At 48.7% G+C, this 22,530-nt stretch overlaps 6 protein-coding genes across 6 annotated transcripts; 2 read left to right on the forward strand and 4 right to left on the reverse strand.

Annotated features, from left to right (window-relative positions):
* Positions 1 to 2,978: 2,978 nt before the first annotated feature.
* On the forward strand, positions 2,979 to 3,989 carry F5B22DRAFT_652119 (uncharacterized protein; the record flags this gene model as incomplete). Its single annotated transcript, XM_047979559.1, has 1 exon — positions 2,979 to 3,989. One exon carries the CDS (start codon positions 2,979 to 2,981, stop codon positions 3,987 to 3,989), a length of 1,011 nt encoding a protein of 336 aa, XP_047825298.1.
* A 1,818-nt stretch (positions 3,990 to 5,807) lies between these two features.
* On the reverse strand, positions 5,808 to 7,663 carry F5B22DRAFT_652120 (uncharacterized protein; the record flags this gene model as incomplete). The annotated part of the gene is made up of 3 exons (XM_047979560.1): positions 5,808 to 6,606; positions 6,676 to 7,108; positions 7,612 to 7,663. 3 exons carry the CDS (start codon positions 7,661 to 7,663, stop codon positions 5,808 to 5,810), a joined length of 1,284 nt encoding a protein of 427 aa, XP_047825299.1.
* Positions 7,664 to 8,027: 364 nt separating this feature from the next.
* On the reverse strand, positions 8,028 to 10,605 carry F5B22DRAFT_629310 (FAD binding domain-containing protein). The gene is made up of 5 exons (XM_047976472.1): positions 10,341 to 10,605; positions 10,206 to 10,286; positions 10,000 to 10,145; positions 9,624 to 9,947; positions 8,028 to 9,553 (listed from the first exon to the last, which is right to left on the reverse strand). The coding sequence occupies exons 1-5, from the start codon at positions 10,420 to 10,422 to the stop codon at positions 8,399 to 8,401; spliced, it is 1,788 nt and encodes a 595-aa protein (XP_047825300.1). The 5' UTR covers positions 10,423 to 10,605; the 3' UTR covers positions 8,028 to 8,398.
* Positions 10,606 to 12,787: 2,182 nt separating this feature from the next.
* Positions 12,788 to 14,408, reverse strand: F5B22DRAFT_551676 (glycoside hydrolase family 7 protein). The gene is made up of 2 exons (XM_047972963.1): positions 13,603 to 14,408; positions 12,788 to 13,526 (listed from the first exon to the last, which is right to left on the reverse strand). The coding sequence occupies exons 1-2, from the start codon at positions 14,200 to 14,202 to the stop codon at positions 12,870 to 12,872; spliced, it is 1,257 nt and encodes a 418-aa protein (XP_047825301.1). The 5' UTR covers positions 14,203 to 14,408; the 3' UTR covers positions 12,788 to 12,869.
* Positions 14,409 to 15,773: 1,365 nt separating this feature from the next.
* F5B22DRAFT_652123 (putative MFS allantoate transporter) lies at positions 15,774 to 17,758 on the forward strand (the record flags this gene model as incomplete). Its single annotated transcript, XM_047979561.1, has 8 exons — positions 15,774 to 15,965; positions 16,025 to 16,103; positions 16,159 to 16,287; positions 16,343 to 16,375; positions 16,423 to 16,632; positions 16,686 to 17,348; positions 17,406 to 17,413; positions 17,507 to 17,758. 8 exons carry the CDS (start codon positions 15,774 to 15,776, stop codon positions 17,756 to 17,758), a joined length of 1,566 nt encoding a protein of 521 aa, XP_047825302.1.
* A 244-nt stretch (positions 17,759 to 18,002) lies between these two features.
* Positions 18,003 to 19,319, reverse strand: F5B22DRAFT_551791 (Alpha/beta hydrolase fold-1). Its single transcript, XM_047972965.1, has 2 exons — positions 18,665 to 19,319; positions 18,003 to 18,607 (listed from the first exon to the last, which is right to left on the reverse strand). Exons 1-2 carry the CDS (start codon positions 19,106 to 19,108, stop codon positions 18,254 to 18,256), a joined length of 798 nt encoding a protein of 265 aa, XP_047825303.1. The 5' UTR covers positions 19,109 to 19,319; the 3' UTR covers positions 18,003 to 18,253.
* Positions 19,320 to 22,530: the final 3,211 nt, after the last annotated feature.

Below are 22,530 nucleotides of genomic sequence, written 5' to 3' on the forward strand. Positions count from 1 at the left end.
ATCTTACTCTGTTCCGTGACATAGATGCACACTGCCTTTGCCAATCTACTAAGAACGAACTTACCTAACAAGAGCTAAAATTTTGCTTGAACAAAAAACTTGAATTGGAGTAGCACAAAGAGCGAGATATTCTGATGTGATGTGATGTAATAAAGTAAGCAGAATTAAGGATTATTCATGCATTAATTACTATACTGTATGGTTTTTACTTACTTACATAGTAGTATAGGTATTTACTGCATGGGTAGTTACTTAATAGTGTTTATATAATAAACACGTATTAATTACACCTACGAAGGTGCTCCTTGAATACGTTTCTTGATTGTTAATTTGGATAGGTACCTAATTCTAATACATGTACGCGATCAGCCAGTTTCCTTTTTTTTTTTTTTTTTTTTTTTTTTTTTTTGTATGAGTAAATAGGCAAGTATATACATGTATCAAGCCAGATATTATAAGATCCTCCTCCGCACAGACACACGAAACGAACGAACATACCGGTAGACATACTCTACTGGTTTGGAACAAGAAAGGCACAGACGCGGGACACGGACACGCACACACAGACGTCATACGGTACACAGACGACTAGTACTACACTCTTTTCTTTCTCTTAGCGCATATCATGCCTGTCCTACAATATAGCAGATGGGGGGTTTGCCGAGTACCGACAATTCTTACTTTGACAAGGCAGCCAACAATTTTACTGTCAAGAAAGACCAAGTTGGGGGAACTACGCATAGCTTCTTCTCTCTAGAGTGCCAACCGAAGGGTCTGGTGATCTGAGCGTTGCGGGGGGGATGTATGTACTGATTGACTAAGAAAGCAATGTCGGTTGTGAAAGGACCGTCTCGGCACGATGAGGTGATGAACCGGAAATGGCGCGACGGAGAAGACCGAGTTTTTTTCTATTCAAGCTCTCGAGATAGTACAGCTAGATACCTGTCTTGCTATCGTCATGCTGCGTTGTATAAAGTGGCGATTACATTGTGAAGACGTGATATAGGGGTTGTGCGATGTTAGTGAACGACGATGATAGCGACGCTTCTGCCAAGAAAGATAACAGCAGTATTTGGGCAGTACTGCTAATCTGTACGCGCCGTTATTCATTCGAGTCGAAGATTTGTTAGTCGATCAGTCTTGAGTTGGTTCCTAGTGAGGGCTTTGAGTGAAGGGTTCGGGCCCGGAGTGCAGATCCGAGGCCTTTTCCCCGCATCCGACAGACTTGACAGCGGCAACAATTAGCAACCCTACTGTATCTAGATGTACACATTAATGTAACATGATAGTACCGCGCATATCAGTATCCGGCATAACGAGGCATTGCTGGTACGTTTACCTCTTACCAGCCAACCAACAGCATTCTATGGGTTTCTGGGATAGGTGAGTTGAATCACATGTATGTATATGTACGCTGTTATATGCCCTCTGGTCCTGCTTTTCTCCCACTGCGATACTTAGGTCCCCAAGTCAGATGCCCAAGTTCTTCTGCTCAGGGTGTAGTTTTCACAAGCTGGGTGGCGTCAGTGCTTGTCAGTGCACTCCAGGATTCCCTGTCGATCCTGGCGCTGGCATGTTAAAGCCTTCTGCCTTCATTGGGAGTTTGTGTGTCAGACTGGGCCGATCTAGGCTACCGGTACCTCCTCGCCGAGTCGCCTACCTCCACGCTGGTAACGATGAGTAAGAGGTGGATGTCATCGGCAGTAACTATGCAAAAAAGAGAGGATACTTACTTACCTAACCTACCCAGCTCTAACCCGGTTTTACCTAACGTTACCTACCGAGACTATCTAGATCTCTACCATCGACCAAGTCGGCTAAAGGGTGGCGGTCAAATGTACGTCTACTGAGACCAAGGCTGGTAGTTTGCCGGTAGACTACTCCGCATCTCCAGCCCAGATCAGTCCAGGTGTCGGTTGGCCTATTCCCGTCCTGGATGGCGGACGGTTTCCCCACCTCACACAGTTAGTTCAGTTCGACTCAGCTGGATGGATTGGACTTCCGAGACTTGTCTTGTGCTAGGCGCAGCGAAATGTCACCGAGTATGTCACCGAACTTGTTACTACAGGGCATGCTTACTTACTTGATACATGGAGTGAACTCCTGGGAGGGGGAACGGTTGATGATTCCTATTGATCTACACGACAGGCTATCTAGGCCGATATTGTAGACAGAAAGGCTACTTCGTGATCACGAGGTTTCTACTAACTAGTGCACACTAGCCAACCTACCGACGTACATGTAGGAACCATGCCACCGCGCTCACCGGGAGGTTTACGGACGAGGCTTACCTAGGTCACATGGTAGCAACATCTTCAGCTACGGTACCTAGATTGACGTTCTTTCTGATTGATAGTTGTCCTCTTCGGGATGCCTGCCCCTGGCATACTTACTTACACAGGTAACCTTGTCAGTCTTACACGACCAGGTTAGACCAAGTTACTGATGGGGTGTACCTCGGTATTCAACAGAGCATCTGGGCCACGAACTACCGCCAGACGGCCACCTACTTAGTGTAGCACATCTTACTTACTTGGGGAGGGTGGTATACCTACCCTACATATACCACGAAGGTTACCCTGTCACGATCCTGGTCATATGCCCGGGGTGTGGCGGGCGATTCTCTCTCTGCGTGGAAGATTGTCGCATATGCAATCGCGGGAAAGTAGCAGCAGCAACGGCTTGCTTTGGATTTATTTTCTGAAACCTGACAGTTCTACCAGAGCCTCAAACAGTCCCTACCTGTCATACCACTACCACTTTTCTCTCTCATTCCCGTTCTTCCTCCATATCGTCTGACGGCATCTTGCGTTCTTCAAGCTTCGCGCACTCTTCACCTCAACCTGAAATCACGTAATCATTCAATCGCCTCTAACCCCTGTCCCCCTGTTCCCCAACTGTTCTGCGCCATCTGACGCACACCCGCAAAAAGAGGTGTTTTCTTGAATACATACCATTATTGTCACGGGAGAGAGACAATGCCTGAAGAAGACGTCGTGTTATTGACGCAGGCTCCTTCCGAGTCGTGGTTCGAAGGGTTCGTGGTCCGTCCGAATGGCAAAGTTTTGGCGACACGGTTAGACAAGCCTGAATTATACACATTCATGGCCGGCGACCAAGACGCCGTTCCTCAGCTGGTGTGCACACTGCCCGACTGCAACTCACTTGTCAATATCTGCCCTATACCGGATTGCGAAGACGAGTATTTCGTCCTCTGCAGCACTGCTGACCTCGAGTTAGTCAGTCATACAGATGTCTGGCTCTGGCGTGTAGTTATGGGGAGCGACGATAGCATTCCGCCCAAGACAATCCGTGTCACGAGTGTACAAGATGATGGGTATTGCCTAGGTGTGAGGGCCGTATCGGACCGTGTTCTTCTCCTACCCGACGGGAGAACGGGTTGCATATGGCAACTGGATACACATACGGGCAAAAAGACGATGTTTGCCGATGACGAGTCAATGAAGCGCGGTACTGGAGAAGGGTTCTTCGGTGTGAACCGGCTACAGATTGTTGGGGACTTTGTCTACTTTACGAACTCGGGCGGCGGCACGCTATGTCGGCTGCCGGTGGAGTTGGATGCATCACAGCCTGAGATAGCGATCCGCCTAGCAGGCCCGGTACAGACCATCGTCGATGATCTGCCTTCGCATTTAGACGGGATGGCCGTTGCGCCGGACCAGACGCACGCTTACGTGGCAAGTCACATCGACGGTCACCTGCACAAGGTGCAGATCGATTCGGCGGCAGGAAACGGAACATCCCATGTCATTATGAGCAGTCTGGATAGCCCCACGGGCCTTAACCTCGTCTCCCATCCCACCGATCCGAGCAAGTCAAAGCTCTACATCGTGTGCTGCGGAGAGATCGAGGTGGCCTGGATGCCGAGAGAAGACAACCCGTGGGAGGCCATTCGGGACATCAATTCGGCTGTCAAGGTTACCGTGACGGAAGAAGTCGTGGAAACGACGAGCGTAGCATGCTCTTGAGCGGTGGACAAAGGGGAATAAACCGGCCAATCAAGCCTGCATCCGTGCTATATCGAGCTATATCCACGCATGAAACTGACCAAACCTACAACATTTACTGCATTGCTTTGGCGCTGCCACGACTTGCTATTTCTGCATTATCAGACTCGCATACATCCTATCTCTTAAGAAGATATTTCCTGTCAATTTAATATGGTCTCTATTGCCTGTCCATTATCACGGTTGTGTTTATCTAGGATTAACTGGTTTCATTGGGGAGTAAACAAAATCGGATGTCACAGGGGTTTGTCTTTCTTTTTCTCGGGGGGAGGGAGCGGAAACGCCGGGCAGTACGTCAGCAAATACCCCGGATGGGCAACAGAATTCTCATCATCTGCATACCTGAGATCTGTATTCTCTAGTGCTCTCTGTGATCAGCAACCGCCTACAATACATAATGATGCATCTACACTACAACCGCAAAGTCAAGCGCCCATTACTGCAGCTGTATTACCGCGCCAGTCTACTAAATACAAGTGAGAAGGTTCTGATACTATTAGCGAAGAGCCTGCTTTACGCCTCTAACAGATCAATCTTCATTCCTTCCCCAAAAAGGAGGTTATCCCATTACCATAGCGTTTATCTCCGACGCTAATTCCCCGTCTACCAATTATGAGAGTATTTTGCTTCCGCCCTCCGCTTCTCCTTGTCTCCATCTCCCCTCCTAGGGGACGTTCTGCCGAGGAAGAAGAACGAAGCCCCTAAACCACATTAGCGTAGCGTGCGAACGGTCCTTCGCCACTCCCCTGCGTCAATACCAGTCCGCGGCTCTCGGGACCTACATTCCGGGAAGTCCGGTGCGAAGCGCAGGTCCACCCGTGCCCAGGGGGATCAGACACCATTATACGGTTTTGGAATCGACTCTTATCTGATGAATCCCGCGATAGCCAATCTGACTTGGCGGGCGAAGGGGTTTACGCAGGAAATGTCGCTGGAAAACCCGAGCGCGAATCATATATCGAACTGGAAGACATGCATGTTACATTTAAAGAGTAATTGTGACCATAGCGCTCAAGTTAGACCTCAGACGTCGAATAGATGGAAGCCAGATGTTGATGTTACGTTCAGCGGAAGCCTAACCTCACACTAGGTAGGGTTACATTCCGCGGGGGGTTTTCACTTAGCGTCTATGTAAGATGCTGCAAGTTCCCAAAAGAGAGGAAATGGTTGCTTATCAAGGGTTATATATTACATGCTCTTAACCGTTTCCAGTGCCATATGCAAGAGGAACCGCAAATGTGGCCAGGCAATTTACACTGCACTACTGTTGGAGTTCTCTAACTCCCCCATGGAAAAACCTCAACCGTTTTGTAACAACGCCCAGTTCCTGTGCGTCAAGCAAACTCCGCTCCCAAATCCCGAGAGCGCGGCTGTGTATCCACTGGGCGTGTCCCATTGAACTGATGAAGACAGGGCTTTCCCTACGGGACAGTCAGGGTAGACATCGAGATTACTGTGTACTTGTCTACGTAGTAGGTTGGGCGATGATGCTTAATAATCTAACCCCTGTTGGATCTTCAACAGATCGGCTAAGATTGCACCAACTGGACAATCTCTTAATTCAAACGGATACGAACATATACCTAATAACCAACCGCAACATGCATTTTTCACAGGCATAGCAAGTAAATGAATCATTTTATATGAATCAATTTCCAGAATTGATTATGAAACAGAGGGTAAACTAAAGGATTATACACACGCGCCTGAGGGTTCATAAGGAAAAACAAGCCGGCAAGCCCATTGCTACTAAGAGTACATGGCTGTCTGGATATCTACTTACATAGGCGCGATCTCAAGCCCAACGCCGGAACCAGGTTCGCACTTGTACCCCGGCGCGATGGGCTGGTGCGCGGTAAGCTGTCCACCGGTGCATGTCGCGAAGAACAGGCCGTTGTCCAAGCACGTTAGGTGGCCCTCGACACACTTGCTGCCTTCAGAAGGAAGGGACGAGTCTTGACTAGCGCTGGGCATGATTGATGTTGATGCAGAAGGGATGGGAAACAGTGTTGTAGCGGAGGAGGATTCATCGTTGTGACTCTCGCTACTGGGCATAGCAGATGTTCCTGGGGAGGGAGAGACGGAGAAAGACGAGGTTATGGGGATAAGTGAGCCAGTGGTAGATGCTTGTCCCGTTGTTGTCGTCGCCGCTGCTGTTGAGCTAGGGGGCGTGAGTGGGGGGCATGATACCGGGCTCTTGGATGCGGAGCTTGATGGGACGGTAGAGCTTGAGGCTGAGGATGACGAGCTCGACTTAGGCGTCTCTGTCTCAGCGCTGCCGTCGCCACCAGCGCCAGCAGCAGGGGCACCCTTAGCACGAGGGTTGCCATTGCACGTCATCTTGAAAAGGTTGTCACCGTTAGGACGCTCCACGGATGATCCAGGATCAGGGTAAGCGATGGCGATTATGTCCTTCACGGCCTCCGAAGTGGAACAGCCATTGCTGAACTCGCCCAGATTCGCCACGAAGAGCTCGGGGAAATTAGTCTCCCGTTTTGCCAAAGCATCCCGACGCTCTGGCAGACTCATGCGCTTCTTCTTGCTAGGAAGGATGGTGATCGGACTGCATGCCATATACCTAAATCTAAGTTAGCTGAATCTGAATAAGCATGAAGATTTGTGGAATACAAGAAAAAAAGTTACTTACATCTCGGCAGATCCACCAGCATTATTCCAGGTCCATGATAGTGTCCAGTTGGTACCAGGTTCAATTCCCTCGGGAATTTGGAAAATGTACTTGTCTTGATCTTCGCCATCGAGATTACCCTTGACGTTTCGTGCGGGGCAGCCGCCTTCGATCGAGTGGATGACCTTCCAGGGTGAATCTTTCGTCGGGAATCCGCGGCTGAGCGCGAGCTGGCAGGAGCCTCCACTATGCACTGCATGGCCGGAAAAGGAGAGGGTTTGGTCTTCGCCGATGACCATCTCGGTCGGCTCACCGTCAATGATATATGACTTACCCGGAGGGATTCTACATGGGAAATCTGCTCCTGACGACAATAGCGGGTTTGTGGCACCGTCGGCAACAAGCTTGTACGGCTTTGGGTTCTCGAGGGCAATGTGGCCTGCTGCTAGACTCGCTAGGGTGGCAGTTAACAGGAAAGCTTTGAACGAAGGCATTTTGGATTGTAAGTTTCGGCGTGGAGGTGGTTGTCGATAATCGGTAAGTTAATTGAATAGTTTTGTGTTTGGAAAGCTAGCTTCGAGTTGCTGTTGTTGATTTTGGTCGTAGGTTGGTTTGAGTTATCGGTTTGGTTTATTATGAACGAGTTTGCCTGGGTGAAGTTATATCCTTAAGTATTCGAATAGAAACTCTGTTTTCTTAGTGCGCATCTATTCAACAATGCCATTTTCACTCTAATTCCCATCTTTGCCCCATTCTGGGCATGAAAGAGAAGTGATGGAGCCTAAGAGGCTACCTTCCAGGTTCTTTGTTTGTTAATTGATTAACAAGTCGTGAGTAGGCTCTGCTTTGTCTCCGTACTTAGTATCCAAACATGTGTATGAGTTGATGATGTGAGAGTATGTGAGCTCCCTTGACTATTCTCCCTTCAAGAGCACACTGCTCGGTAGCCAATCATACCGGAACTTGGAGACCACATAAAACCACTTATCGTGACCCCTTGAACGGCCATGCTTGACTCTTCCCCTCTGGCTACTCTCCCTTGACAATTCTCAGACTACAAACTTACTTTTAAGCGAATCGTTGTACTACTCTGATATTACACGCGATTGATTGATGAATATTGGTCGCGCCACTCCAGCTTTTACAGTAGGGCAAAGCAGGCATTTTACGTAGTGTGGAAGCTTTGGTTCATGTTTATCAGTGAGTTCCCGTTGTGCTGGCAGCAATGAGTCTCTATCACATCCATATGCCTCGGTTTCAGCCAGCGAATACCCATTTACTACATATTTATAAGGCATAATCCTATACGAAATCTTGACAGTTGAATCATGGGTTTGGTTCGGTCTCATTCGTCATGGGAGTACAAAGAAACGGGCTGGTATGCTATTGTTTTCTAAGCGCAAAAACTGCGAATACACAGAGAAAGTTGGTTAGACTAGGCTGTATAAACACTATTTTTTGTAACTTTCCAAGCTATCCTTCCCCCTCTCCTCCTTATGAATTTTTTAGGGAGCAATGGTTGATTCATTTATGATAACTTCCATACATTATCCTATCTTACCAAACGTATCAAACCATTACGTAGAAAATGCAAGAATGGACGTTTAGCTAATCTATCCACTTATGTTTAAGAATTTAGCCTTAGCCTCTGAAATGGTTAGATAATGGTAACCAAAGTAGCGAGTAGATATGGCCACAAAATACCAAATCCAAACCTGAGGTATGAGCCATGCTCAGAAACTCTTCATCGACCTAGAATCCGCGACATAATTTCGATAAGTCTATCTGCATTTCTCTCCGGATCTCGATCGTCCCCATTAGATCTCCAAGCAACGAAACGATCCGGCCGAACCAGTACTGCCCCATCTTCACTAATCCCACTTTTCTTAGACCAGTCGTAGAAGACGTCGCGGTAGTCTCCCGCCCCTATACTATACACTGGGATCTCTACTGATAGATCTATTTGCACTCGGAGTGCCGCATAGGCCCATTTCGCCTTCCCACCAAGCCCGGTTAGTATGGTGAAGTGGCCCTTGCCTGCTAAGTCGTGTGTTGAGATCATGGGGTCGCTCGGTTTTGCATTTGTGGTTCGAAGCCAGGCGTGAGGAAGTCGAAAGCCGGGATAGGTGCTTTCTAAGTAATGAAGATCCGCCTCTTCAGGAGTAGAGAAGCTGGGAGGGGGGTTCGGTTCATCGTCGGCCCATACGGCCTGGGATTGATACAACTGATTCATTTCGACACCAAATCCATGGCGTTCGGAATCGAGGTTCTCAATGATTTGCTGAAACGCAGCTCTCGCTTCGGCGCCTTCTTCAGTGTTTTCCTCCAAACTGTCAAGGATTCTTCGCTTCTTCGCTAGATCGGGCTCGAAAACACCCATCAGGGCGAAGAGCTGCGCGTGAATAGTCCCTGTCTTGTTGGCGCGCCTGACAACAGCCTTTCCGACTGGTTGCCTTTCGGCACTGAACGACTTTAAGAGCGAGGGAGAAGCCCACCCCTTTTGTACATATCCGATTTTCCACGCAAGATTATATGCGTCCTGAATGCATGTGTTAGACCCAAGTCCGTTAAAAGGTGGGTGCCGATGGACAGCATCTCCAAGGCAAAATACGTTTCCGCGAGCGTATTGCTCAGCGTAGCAGTCCTGAATGGACCAAGTTGTCATGCTTTTGACCTTGATCTCTACTGAGGGGTCTCCAAGGAGGTCCTTAACATGTTGAATGATCTCGTCCTCGCTAGCCGTCACCTTCGCGATCCCTGGCTTAGCCAACATACTAATTACCCATTCAGAGAAGGGCTTGACTTGGCGTGTAATAGCAATAGCGCAGTAATCTGGCTGAGGTTTGTCGGGTGCCAACAACATATGTATCAACCCGGCAGAGTGCGCCATCATATGGCTCTGGAAATGGGGATATGTGTTAGCCTGCGACTGTCCGGTAATAGTCCAAGATTATAGTTGATTGACATACTAGATCTGCTTCAAACCACACGTTCAACGCGAAACCACCACCAGGAGTATCATGGAACGGGAGCTGCAGCTCTCGGGCAACAACGCTTTTCGCGCCGTCGGCACCGCAAAGGTAATTCGACACCACTTTCAACAAACTGCCAGAGAGAATATCTCTAATAGTAGAATGGATCTTCCCAGTTTCTTCGTCTTCGTTAAATGAAATAAATTCGTAGTCCCAACGAAGCTTAAATCCATTCTGCGTGGCTACCCGAAGCAAGATCGGCTCTAGAGTAGACTGGGGAAGGTCTGCCTGTTCGCAAGGCGAGGCTCTTTTATATTCTCCCTATGACACTCAGTTACGAAAAGGTTCAGGTAGCCTTGTGAGGTTGATTCACCTCTCTGTGTGGATCATTTCCTGCGTAGTACGACCTTGACAGCTCTTTTCCCGCCATTGTATGGCAGAAGCGATAGAACTTGATGAGCTCCCTGGATGTGGAAACACTCCGACATTCATTTTCTAAGCCGGCGTCTCGGAGACATTCTGCACATGGACTATCAGAATCAAACGCACATTTGGGAAGTCGTGGCCTTGAAGGCATACCAAATGTTGCATTGCTAGTAAAATGGGCTCGCGGTGTTCTTGCTGTTGAAGATGTCTTGCTAACAATGAGGCCCGTCACCCCTAATAAATTCTGATCAGGTTCACCATTCTGAACGAAGCTCTCATGCTACTCACCATATCGAGTCAGGAAGCATCCCAAACTTGCCCCCGCGGGACCGGCGCCGACGATTAGCACATCCGTCCTAATGCAGGCCATGGTGGTGAGCTGCAATGAAGACTACGGGGTAGTAGGCTGCTTGAGAATGATGCTCTTATCTGCGTCCCAAAACCTGAGCACCCTCCCGGTTGTCTTTAGATGACTTTGATATCTAAACCCTGCCAAGAAGCTACGAAAGACGATACCATACGATGCCATTCTTACTTCTTCATTTGATGAGCCCATATTCTTGTCAGCTTACTAAAGCTTATACCTAGTTCGCGTTGGCACGGGGGATAAAAAGACTGATATTCTATACTCAAAACTTCTGGAGATTGCACTAGTGTTCATGAGAGCCATGATCGTTACTTTGCAGCATTTCTTGGGCTCTATAGATATATAGTATTCACCTGCCAATGCTGTCTTTGGCCTTCTGCGTCCTTATTGGCACCCCTTCAATCATTTCATCACAGCGATGATCTTCGATAAACAGTAAGCGACCACGCTTGGCTCATCTGGGCGGACTACAGATAGTGCTCTAAGTGGATGCTCTGATTGGCTGCAATACACTATCAATCCCTAACGCCGTTTACTCTCACGATATCATGAAACTTAGCTTCGCATCAACTTTTTGATGTGTAGTCGAGAATGGTTATTGCACCTGCCATGCTTTCATCTACTTGGCGTACTAGCGTTCGTTTTTTTCTAGTTCAGTTTATCTTCAGTATCTGGAGTCTTGTCAATTATCTCGCAACGGTGTCGAAGAGTGCTATTGATGCAGCTGTCTGTCACAATATTACCAAGGTTTGAATCGCTCATCTCAATCTCATGTGTACAAGCTACGGGCACGGAGAACTAGTTCTAGAGATTTTGTATTAGATGCTGCTGTGAGCGATGCTTTTACATGACAGATCAGCTCAATTCGGCGATAACAGTGAAGAGGGTTAGAGGCATAAGATTCTGTACCACGGTACCAGTCGTTTCACGTTATGAATGATTTAGTGCTGTCTATGATGCGCACTATAACTCACATTGCCACTCAAATATTCACTGCCGCAATGTTGAAAAAGGTAAAGATGGGCTTAAGGAGAAAGTCGAATATTAACACTGGCGTCTAGAAACAACAAGTTCATAACGTGCCCGACAGTTTATAGGAGGCCAGTAACAAAATAGGAGAGCGTTATTGTCTTATGCAAATGGCATTCAAATTCACACGGCCTTGCTTTTGGTGTTGAGAATCAGAGCAGGGAACGGCTGAAACATCTCACATGAGCCTTGTTTGGGAATTCATGACGGTATTTGATATTCAGATCTGAGTATTAACTATATCTCTGCCCCGTTGTCACAATCTGCGCCGACGATAGTTTCCCTCTGCTGATAAATTGAGATACTCTCTCTCTCTCACCTTATTTCATATAGCGATCGTTTTAGCCATCTTCGTAAAACCATCCAAGTCATCACACACTACCTAGCGTGTTTATTCATACCCTCGTATCCCAGCACGTATAAAATGAACCATTACTGCACGGTATCATTGACTGGTTGTCGAATCGATACTCTTCCCTTCATACACAGATATCCTATCATTACATTCTGCTTGATGGCACAGGGGCTTGAATATTGAAAACTCATAAAGCCGTATTGGACAGATAGGTGGTGCCCGTCCTCGAAGGCCTAAGTTCAGTATGAGCAAATGTCTCATTGAATTTATATTCGCTTGACTGACCTTTATATTTGTGGTATCCAATTACCGCCACGAATGAGTAGAGGTTGGCCGGCCACGGGCAATCTCGTGCTTGCCGCTGATCGTAAACTGTGCCACATGCATCTTTTCGGGTAAGTAGAATGAGAATGACCGAGTATCGTGAAGAAGCAAGAGCGCCGACTTGTTTGTGAGAATATATGGCTATATGAAGCTAGGGCAGAGCCTTGCAGTTTGAGTCATCTCGATATCAATGACATTTTCCGGTCAAACCACGTTTTTTATACTCGGGGTCCCGGTCGGCTTCCCGTGAGGCATATCCGCGTGCAAGCATGCCAGGCAGCTTTCTCTTCTCACCGAGTTGGAGCTCGTTGGAGCTCGTTGGAGCTTGTTGGAGCTTGTTGCATACGCCGTCAGCTTACGGTTACCAACTACAACCTATGAGCCCTATTTATATCCTTGCTCGTCTCGCACACACAACGAATTGGGCCAACCTCGTGCTTACGCGGACACGAGGTGCTTATTCGTTTGCTAAAACGGTCACCGCTTGTTAGCATTGCGAGAGCCTCATTGAGCCGGATGTTGAAGCGTGACACTGCACCATCACACATGGCTGCTGATCATGACGTTGGGGGCCGTTAGTCCGAGTCACCGAATATCACCGAATACAGTAGTGCCGTCAGCATCAGCCTCCAGGTAAATGCACGGTACTTCATCTATCTAAGTCTATTGATACAGACGCTTTCCTCATCCAGTGTTCGCCGGGTGCGTCTCAGGCGGCAGTTCCGCTCTGATCCGAGTCTACCTACGCCTCGGAGAATGTTGATCCAATCTCTCCCCACTTCATGTTGCTGAAAGTGACCTGAGGCGCCGGCTCAATGATTCTGATGTTCTTGGGATCACCCTCGGTCGCGTTACAGGGGCCGGCACCTTGGGCGCTACCATCGAGCCACTGCATGAAACCGCCCTCGTCCCACCACAGACTGAATGTGAGCACCATTCCTCTAGTCAACGACTCGCCAAAGCCGGGCATGGCGCCGAGTCTCATGAAATCGGTGGCACCGGTTGCCTTGCAGTAATCGTCGGTCTCGAGATCGACCGCCGGAACGCCTTGCTTCTCAATCACCTTGGCCTTGATGACCTTGCCATCCTGCAAGTATAGCCGACGGATGCCAGTCAAAGTTCCGTCGGCGTCAGCGGGGAACTGCGTCACTACAGTGAACGGCTTCGTCGTGTCCACGTCGAAGTCGGGGCCCTCTCCGTAGTAATCCTTCTGGTCCAGTCGGTACGTGTTCCAACCACAGCCGTTCTTGTCGCACACGCCTCCCGCAGCGCACTCGGCGCCGGTGCAGAGGTATGGACCAGTCTGGTTGCAGGGGTGAGGGGCAATCTGAGTTGATCGAGCGTTGGCCTCCCAGATGTCCATCTCGTTGCAGCAAGCACCCTTTTGACCGACATTTCCCTAGAAGTGGGAGCTTATCTTTAGTCGCACGATGTGAAGAAGGCGGAGGAGGAGAAGAAGAGCAGAATTTACTCACAACACCATTAATGAAAGGGGTAACGTAGCACTGGGCGTCGCAGTAGCCGGTTCCCCATGCTGCACCGCCGGGGTTCAGATCACTCTTGCCTCCATCTTCAAGCATCTCACCCATGTAAAGGGCACTGTTCATGCCACATGGCAGATGAGTCGAGTCGATGTCGAAGGAGAATTCTTGGCCAGTAAGCTTCAACATCTCATACTTGTCTCGCGCTTCGTTCAACAAGTATATCCGAGGAGACACAACGTTGCCGTTGATAATCTGTTCCATGTGCAACTTGTCACCCTCGGTCGTCACACCGATGGCACTGTAATCTTGGGTTCTCTCCATAACACAGTTCTTCGCGCAGTCTTCCTCGGTCGGGCAAGCTGTGGGATCGGGACCGCTTCCCCAGTTACCGCAGCCTGCATTGCTGCTGGCTTGGTGAACCCAATGCGAAGACGAGTCTAAAACGAGGTAGTTAGTCGCCTCTTTGCACCCATCCGCAACGGTGCATCTGTATGTTGTGACCTTGGGGTGATTATCGACCTCGCCAACAGGCTTCTGGGCCGTGGAAAGACCCAAGATGGCCAAACCAAGTAATAAGTTTAGACCGGCCATTTTGGATAGTTGCTGTTTACCCTCGTGTAAGATGCAGCAAGGTGATCTGTGATGCAGTGAAGGAGTGTGGCCCAGTGACCTCCCTCACGCCTGACTTATATAGAGCTCTTCATGATGTCCATTCCGTGCTTTTGGACTGTTTCTCTTGTGTGCCTCTAGTTCTCCACTTTCCCAATTTCGTCTTGTTCCGCAAGCCAAGCTATAGCATTGAGTTATGAATAACGATCCGCTACGACCTTGGTATTGCTAGAGTACAGAGCCTGTTCTGACATGTGGAATATTCTCTTCCGACACGGTCGACGTGGAAGAGTGGCCCGGCATCCCGACATGGCCGAGAGCAGGCTAATTTGACATCATGTAAGTATGTTGCGGGCTTCATCGAGTTAGGCTAGGGAGATCTTGCAACACCCCGCTTAGGTTTCAGTTTGATAGGTAGGTATGCAATAAGAAAGGTGGTATAGAATATCAAGGATACGCTGCACACGGACAATCTTGACGACCATCAACAAGATCCGGGTGCTCCATGGATCACGATGTACAGCAATCATGCAGATGATATTAACGTACCTGCGCCTGATTGACTGTGGACTCGACACATGCATATATACCGGAAGCCGCTATAGCTGCCCATTACAGAATCGCTATTAATAAAGATTGATTTGAATCAGACTGCTCAAAGTCGTTCTTGGTAACGTGCTGCCTTCTAGTTTCGCTCACGAAAATAATGTGACGTAGGAATCTCAAACTCAAGAACCCCAAATAATTATCTGCTAATTGGATGCAGTTCTATGTATGATAGATGGGAAAGCCTTTATTCTGGACTCAAGCATATTTTTAGGCTCTCTATGATCTATTGAAATACTTAACTTTACCGAAGCACTATCGGAACTATGCCAGTGTGTCCTTCAGCTATCACTTCAATATTCTAGTCTGCTTATGCGGACACCATGCTGAGGGCTTCCTCATATGGCGGAATAGGTTTCCCTTGATCTCACAGCAATACTCGCCCATTCGCAGTACAGGTTGGGGAACTCTCGCTATCAACGGAGATAAGTGGCATGATGCCCTCCCCTCATCGTGATCGGCAATGGTGGGCGTCTCTCCCCGCATTCGAGGCAAACCCCTGGGGAAATCGCCGTGGGGAAGCCACACATTGCCGAAGACCTATTGTCGGGGGCGTCATCTCAGTGAAGGGGTACAACATAAACATCGCGTCGTGTTGGACCTAGCTCGTTGCTGTCTCTTTCCTTGATATTCACAACCCTGATTTTACAGCTGAGAATCGTATGTGAGTTAAAACCTTTCCCAGGCCCTGTTTATTTAGTTCTGGTAGTTCATCACTTTCATTTAAACTCGTTTCCCGATGCATCTTGAAGGGGGGGGGACTTGATGTGAAGCCCAAGCTTTAAGCTCCAGCCCGCGCTATATCAGTTGCTCATAAGACGATCTTAGCTGACTTTCTATCGAGCCTCTTCGATTTGACACAAGGCCATTCAGACCACCGGTGGAACTAGCGTGGACGCGCGGCACTATTATTCTTTGTTATTTCAATACGGTGCAGCAGTTAAAGCATGGCGAGCGATGCAGGAAAATCTGACGATATTGAACCTGCCTCGGCAGTTCACCATGAGCGCACAAGCATCTCCCCGCCACGGAAGGGTATTGCTGCCCGAGATGCAGATGTCGCCATGGCTTTGTTCGACTCGCCAGAGCAAATTCACGAGCCGCTCGACCCAGTCGAAGAGCGGAAACTCGTGCGAAAGGTGACGGGGGGGCAGACGAGTTCCTATCATAAGTTGTAAGCTGATGCTTAATCATATAGATTGATTTCATGATCATACCATATCTCGCTGTCTGCTACGCATTCTTCTATATCGACAAAACAACCCTGTCCTATGCTGGTTCGTCTCTTCCCAAGGGCTCGTCTATCTCTCCTATCCTGTTAACACCACATAGCAATCTTTGGAATCCGGGAGGATCTCAACTTAAAAGGCGCCGACTATAACTGGTTGAGCTCGGTTTTCTACTTCGGCTTCTTGTTCTGGGCCTTTCCGACCAATTTTTTAATGCAGCGCTTACCAATCGGTAAGGGCGCCTGTTTCTTTACAGATGAAAGCAAATTGAATCTAACAGCAACTAGGAAAGTATTTAGGCGTTAATATTTTCTTTTGGGGTACGTGCTTCCGTCTATATCCCGCTGGCTTTGCTAACCCCTTATAGGCTTTTTCTTAATGCTTCAGGCGGCCGCAAAGAATTTTGGACAGCTATTAGCTCTTCGTTTTCTTGCCGGCGCGGCAGAGGCTTGCTCCGATCCTTCCTTCATGCTGATTACATCAATGTGGTATACGAGAAAGCAGCAGCCTGTGCGCATGGGCTTATGGTACACTGCAAATGGTTTTGGCATTGCTCTGGGCGGGTTACTCGGATATGGTGAGTGCCTATCTCATGTCCTTGAGATCAGTGACAGCTAATTGGGGTATTAGCGATTGGTAGCATAAGAGGCGCCCTCCCGTCTTGGAAGTACGAATTCCTAATCATAGGGGCATTATGTTCCGCGTGGGGGATTGTTATGTTCATCTTCCTGCCCGACTCTCCGGTCACAGCGAAGGGTCTCTCGAGGGCCGAAAAGCGCATGGCAGTCCAGCGCTTGAGAGAGAACCAGACAGGAATCGAGAATAAACATTTAAAGGCGTATCAGGTCAAAGAAGCATTTCTTGATATCAAGATCTACCTCTTCTTTGTCCTCGGCGTCGTTTGCAACGTCCCTAATGGAGGCATATCCAACTTCGGCACGTTGATTATTCAGGGCTTCGGGTTCAGTACGCTGGGCACCACATTACTGCAGATTCCTTACGGGGTCTTGATCGCTATTAGTATTCTGGCATGCGTTTACCTAAATAACCGATTCGTGAACAGACGCTGTATGTTCATTCTCATCTTTTTGATACCCAATATTGCCGGGGCATTTGGTCTACGCTACATTGGCACCGAGCAACAAGCCGGAAGACTTATTGCGTACTACTTGACTGGTCCGTACAATGCTGCCTTCGTTATGATCCTTTCACTCCAGACTGCGAACACATCCGGCCACACTAAAAAGGTTGTCACCAATGCCGTTCTGTTCCTGGGTTATTGCACTGGTAATGGTGTGTTACCCTTGCAACACGCATATATGAATTTAGGATCAAGCTAACCATGAATAGTACGTCCTGTTCCTGACGCCGACCTATTATTACGATAACCTTTTTAGCTGTAACCTTTGGTTTTCTAGAAACTATATTACCTTACTAACAAATTTCCGCAGATTGTTGGCCCCTTTTTCTACTTGACCAACCAGGCACCCTATTATGAGCTTGGAATTTGGTCAATGATTGTCTCCCACCTCATCGAAGTGCTTCTTATCATTACATTTTGGATCCTCTTGAGGAGAGAAAATAGACGTAGAGACAAGATCCAGGCTGCTATGGAAGGTGGGCTCGAAGGGCGAGACTTGGATACCACTGCGTTTGCCGATATGACGGATAAGGAGAACTTGAACTTCAGGTACATTTATTAGGTTGATCAACTGATATAACCAATATGGAAAACTTGCGCCTCTGCAATCGATGAAGGCAGTACCGCCTAAGATGGACGCGCTTGATTAAAGGCCACAATGCTACATATTCGAGCAGAAATACACGTGTCGATCAGTAGGCATAGTATTATATCCCTTGTTACATGAGCCTTTTTGCTACTCTGTGAATGAATAGCCTAAAACATTAGCAGCTCCAGCAAGCAAGCTATCCTGTAGAGAAAATGCGCGCTATCCTTTCTGAAGTGTCTAGAGATGCATCAACAAGGAATCTATTACAGACGACCGAGTTCGTTCTATGTCTAGTCTATGTATATGAGACCGATAGAAGCAAGGTTATCTTCCTGTATCTATAACACCCTGTCTACCTGAATCTAGACCCCGAATGACCCCCCCTGTCTGCCATGTCTGGGGCAAAGCCTCAGTTCATAATCCTTCCACCACAGGTATGGAAAGATGAAAAGGGCATATAGTAATTAGTTATGCTTGTGATCTCTTAGTAAGCAGGTGCTTGATGGCTTTCTGGAGAGTATCAGCGAGAGCATCAGGATTGCTGAGGAATGGCGAATGGCTAGTAGGCAGGCTAGCAGAGAAAGATCCGGCTGGAAATAGCTCGAATAAGCCCTTCTGAGCATCGATTGGAACAGCTCTGTCTTCTTCAGCGAAGATATAGCCGACCTCGAAGCCGCCGTCTCGGGGGTCAAAGAGGGATACATCTGCCGCTGATCGAACAGGCATCGGCAGAAGAGCATCTATGGCCTTCTGTGCTAGCGATGGTTCGACATCGTGATAGAACATTTCACGCGGGTCGGAGGGCGTGACAAATTTGCCGTCCTGTATGCCATGGTATTAGTCTCCCGCTACAGTTATAAATGAAAATAGGACGTGTACCTCCGAGATGTCCCACCAATCGGGAGGGCCACCACCACCACCAAAGGAGGAATGGCTAGCAGCCATCACAAGCGATGTGTTTGCGGTAATGATGAATGCCGCTAGATACAATACCATGCTTACACCACCCTTCAAACCATCGGCAGTACGTTGCGTAGTGCTTAGCCCCTTGACGGCGTTGGAGGCAACGATACCGCCATATGAATGGGCTACAACAAGAACCTCCTTCCCGTCATCAATCAGTTTCGTGAGAGCCGAGCGGGCTTTGGCGGCATCGTCCTGGAGACCGATGTCGGGATCGGACGATCCAGCTGTAGCAAGTACCAGCGCTTCGGTTTCGAAGCCACGAGCCGAGAGGATGCCGCGCACGCTATCAAAGACCCAAGGCTTGTGCCACGCACCAGGGATAAAGAAGATGGTGGGCAAACGTTCAGTCTCAGGCATATTTGGTGGCGCTATGGCGTCGAAAATGAACCGTGATTCTGCAGAACGAGGGGTAGAGGCTGAAGTTGAGGAAGTGGTGGGGATGATCGGCGCTCATTCACCATGAGGTGGACATAAGCTAGACTACGTACGCATTGTGTATATACACACTAAGCGCTGTCCCTTATCCCTCCCTAGCGTGGGCGACAGGGACGATACTGTAAAGCCCCTAGCTTGACTTGGTATGCGATCCTTCAGGGAATGGGAGGCTTCTCACGCTTCAGATATCCTTATAGTCTAGACAGATACTCGAGAAATCCGGTAAGCTGACGATTGATGACGGATTGGTGGAGGAGACATAAATAAAGTGCGCTGACCTGCATACATATGCTCCTAAAGCGCTTCGTGTTTAGAAGAAGCCCTCTCGAATGAGGCCTGGCCCTCCTTTCTGATCCCTAGCCGTCGTTTACACTACACATCTTAACCCTTCGCCTTGATATCCATGAGCGCATACCCAGACCCAGGTCTTGCAAAAGCAAACTGTCCGGACTCTCCCTGGCGGCGTCCGACAGGCCGATTCAGACACGCGGATATGCCGACCATATCCGTTGAAGGGCTAATGTGGCCTTGTGAGCTCGCGACTATAAATGAAGTCGCGCATCGTGTTCCGGTGTATGCCGTGGCCCGTGGCATATTGGAACAAGCGACGAGAGAAAGAGAATGCCAAATGCACCTCACGGTCTACATTGTCGCACTGCAGCAATTGTGTGACACCGCTCGACTTATGCAATAAAGAAGCATCCGTCTACGAAGTAAGAAGATTGGCTGTTCCCTGTTCGAGCATTGACGCGATGCCGGGCGACTAATCAAGTGTAATACGCGGTCTCTTCAATTCCCGCTATCAGAAAGCGTGCGTCAGAAATGCTGGAGATTGCCTCGTCGTCCCTCAGCGGAGAATCCATTAATCCCGACATGGAAATGACAGGTCGTATATCAATACACAAGGTCGGTATAGATAAGTATTCTTCCAACCGTGCCACATAATGCCCGGGCTGTGCCCCCCAATGTTACCTGGCCAGTGCTACCTCCTCGACACAGATCAAGCAACCGACCTCGGAGCGTCGTGACTCCTGGGTATGTAGGAAAGTAGTACCAATTGTGTAAAGCTAGGTGCGGAATCACCTGATGGCTCATCAATGACTTAGAAGACATTGTCTAGGGCATGGTATCGACTCTTTACATGGACAAGTTGACGGTCGCCGGGCCGAGTTTCCTAGCTCTCAAGCCCAGGCGTTTACCTGGCTGTTGTAGATATGCCGTACTCAAAGACGCATATGCAACTCCGGGCAATTCATGCGGCCGTGTCTCAGAAGACACATACCTCGTCATCAGGTCCGCTACTATAGATAGTTTCGGTAGGTAGCCGAATGACATCGACTTGAAAGCCATTACAATATTCATACCTTAATACCAACACTCCCGGCCATTTGCAACCCCCCGTATATTAATGATGCCGATTCGGGGCGAGCTAAACCGAAGTGGACCGAAATAACGCCTTAAAGCGATGGAACCAACGGAGCAAGCGAGCTGCGCCATACCGGCTGGCCATCAATCGACTGACGGTACTTCGCGGTCTACTTATCTGAGTACCTTGACCAGCTAGCTCAGTTTATTAGGCGCCTTAACTAACATAGCTGGAGCCTCGTCGAAGCTTCTTGAGAATCGGTCCGTACCTTGTATGTCTGTAGTCTAAACACACCAGGTTACTACTCTGGGCATTCATTGTTGGAGGCAGAGTACCGGTACACTACGATGGCCGGCAAACGGGGTGTGGCTGGCAATGGTCCTACATCGATTCTACTCTAGTGTACAAGGGCCTGGATCGAGTAAAGCCATCGAATTACCTATTCCAGCTCTTTACCCGAAGAACCTGAAGTATTGAGAACGTCAATTGCAGCCTCAGCTGACTATGACGCGTATCTTTCTCGAGGCTATTATATACACTTGTATGGCTCCACCACTAGTAAAACAAAAACCTGCTGCGTGCCCTATCAATTAGCATTCATTTACATGTCTGTCTAGAAGAATTCGGGTTTGAAGTACGCCGTTATCCATTGAACAAGTCTCGTAGACCAATACATATACTGTACCGTTACCTTGTTCAAGAAAAAGGACCAAAGTAAGCTCCAAGCCCCAACCCAATCCCACTGTAGCGTGAGTACCTAGGTAGGTAGGTAGGCAATGCAAGTGAACTATTTCGCCATGAACTCCAATTGCCCACATCTGAATCTCCAAGCCCCATCGCGATGATCAGCATCGTGAAATCGGGGGTACCAGCTATATCAGAAACATGTTCTCAGTAGGATGAACCCCAAACCACTTTTACCTACCTCTTTTGGGAGGCAGGGGCATGATTATACAGGCCTGAGGTCGCATATCCCTCCCGCCGTCCCCCACGCGCCTCTTACTTACATAGACAATTAATAGGTCCTATACATAAGCAAAAGAGACAAGAGAAACCAAACCCGACATGAGATAACTGATGCAGACCAAAGCACGATGTATATACAGACATAAACACACTTCGGGCTACAGGCTACAACACAGCACAGCACAGGCACAGCACTTGTCCAGACCTCGTTCATCAGCCCGCGTTCCCACCTTGAAAGTTGAAGTACATATACGTATCCCTTCCCTCGTCCCGACGAGACAGCTCGGTGGAGTCAGCTGACCTACACTCCATTGGAGCGAGGGGAGGACGGCTGCATTGGGGGTTTATGGTTCTGGGGGATGGGGGTTGCCTCACCGCACCTTTTTACCCGCGGATTCTCCCGTGCTAGCCGTGCTAGGCATTCCAGGGGTTACAGCATTTGCTGGCTGGCGACCGTGTTTTTCGGGGTGTGTGCGTGTATATTCTCGGGCGGTTGTAAGGGGGCCAATGCGAGTTTTGTACAGTGGTTCGTTAACTGTTTGTCGTACAGTATAAAGTAGGATGACTGTATGATGATGGCACACATTGCATTACGCCAATGTCCCAACGGTCCGGTGGCGGCGCCGGTACTATCGGCTCATGACCACGCGGCAGAACAGAAATACGAAGAGAGGAAAAATTTATAGAGGAAAAAAATGGCATGGCTTGCATGGCAGACAGACAGACGCAGCACGAAAAAGGTAGCCTAGGTTAGTTAGGTACTCGCTTCTTTTCTGCAAGGTTCGGTATGTAGGTAACGTCATGTAATCTAGCTACCCGTAAGCAAGCCGTGACCTCGTGCCCTCGTCTCGCTCTCTGGTTCTCCCGTTCGTTGACTCGATGCCGGGATGCTATACTCGGCGGTCGACCATGGACACATGCATGACAAGGACTGGAATGACAATTTGAAGATTTTTTCCCCCTTTCCTTTCCTACTTTCGCATGCGAGGCGGTCAAGAGGAAAGTCGATCTA

This window comes from Xylaria bambusicola (assembly GCF_022495145.1).
Source record: "Xylaria bambusicola strain CBS 139988 unplaced genomic scaffold F5B22scaffold_81, whole genome shotgun sequence".
In the NCBI taxonomy this organism is placed as follows: Eukaryota; Fungi; Ascomycota; class Sordariomycetes; order Xylariales; family Xylariaceae; genus Xylaria; species Xylaria bambusicola.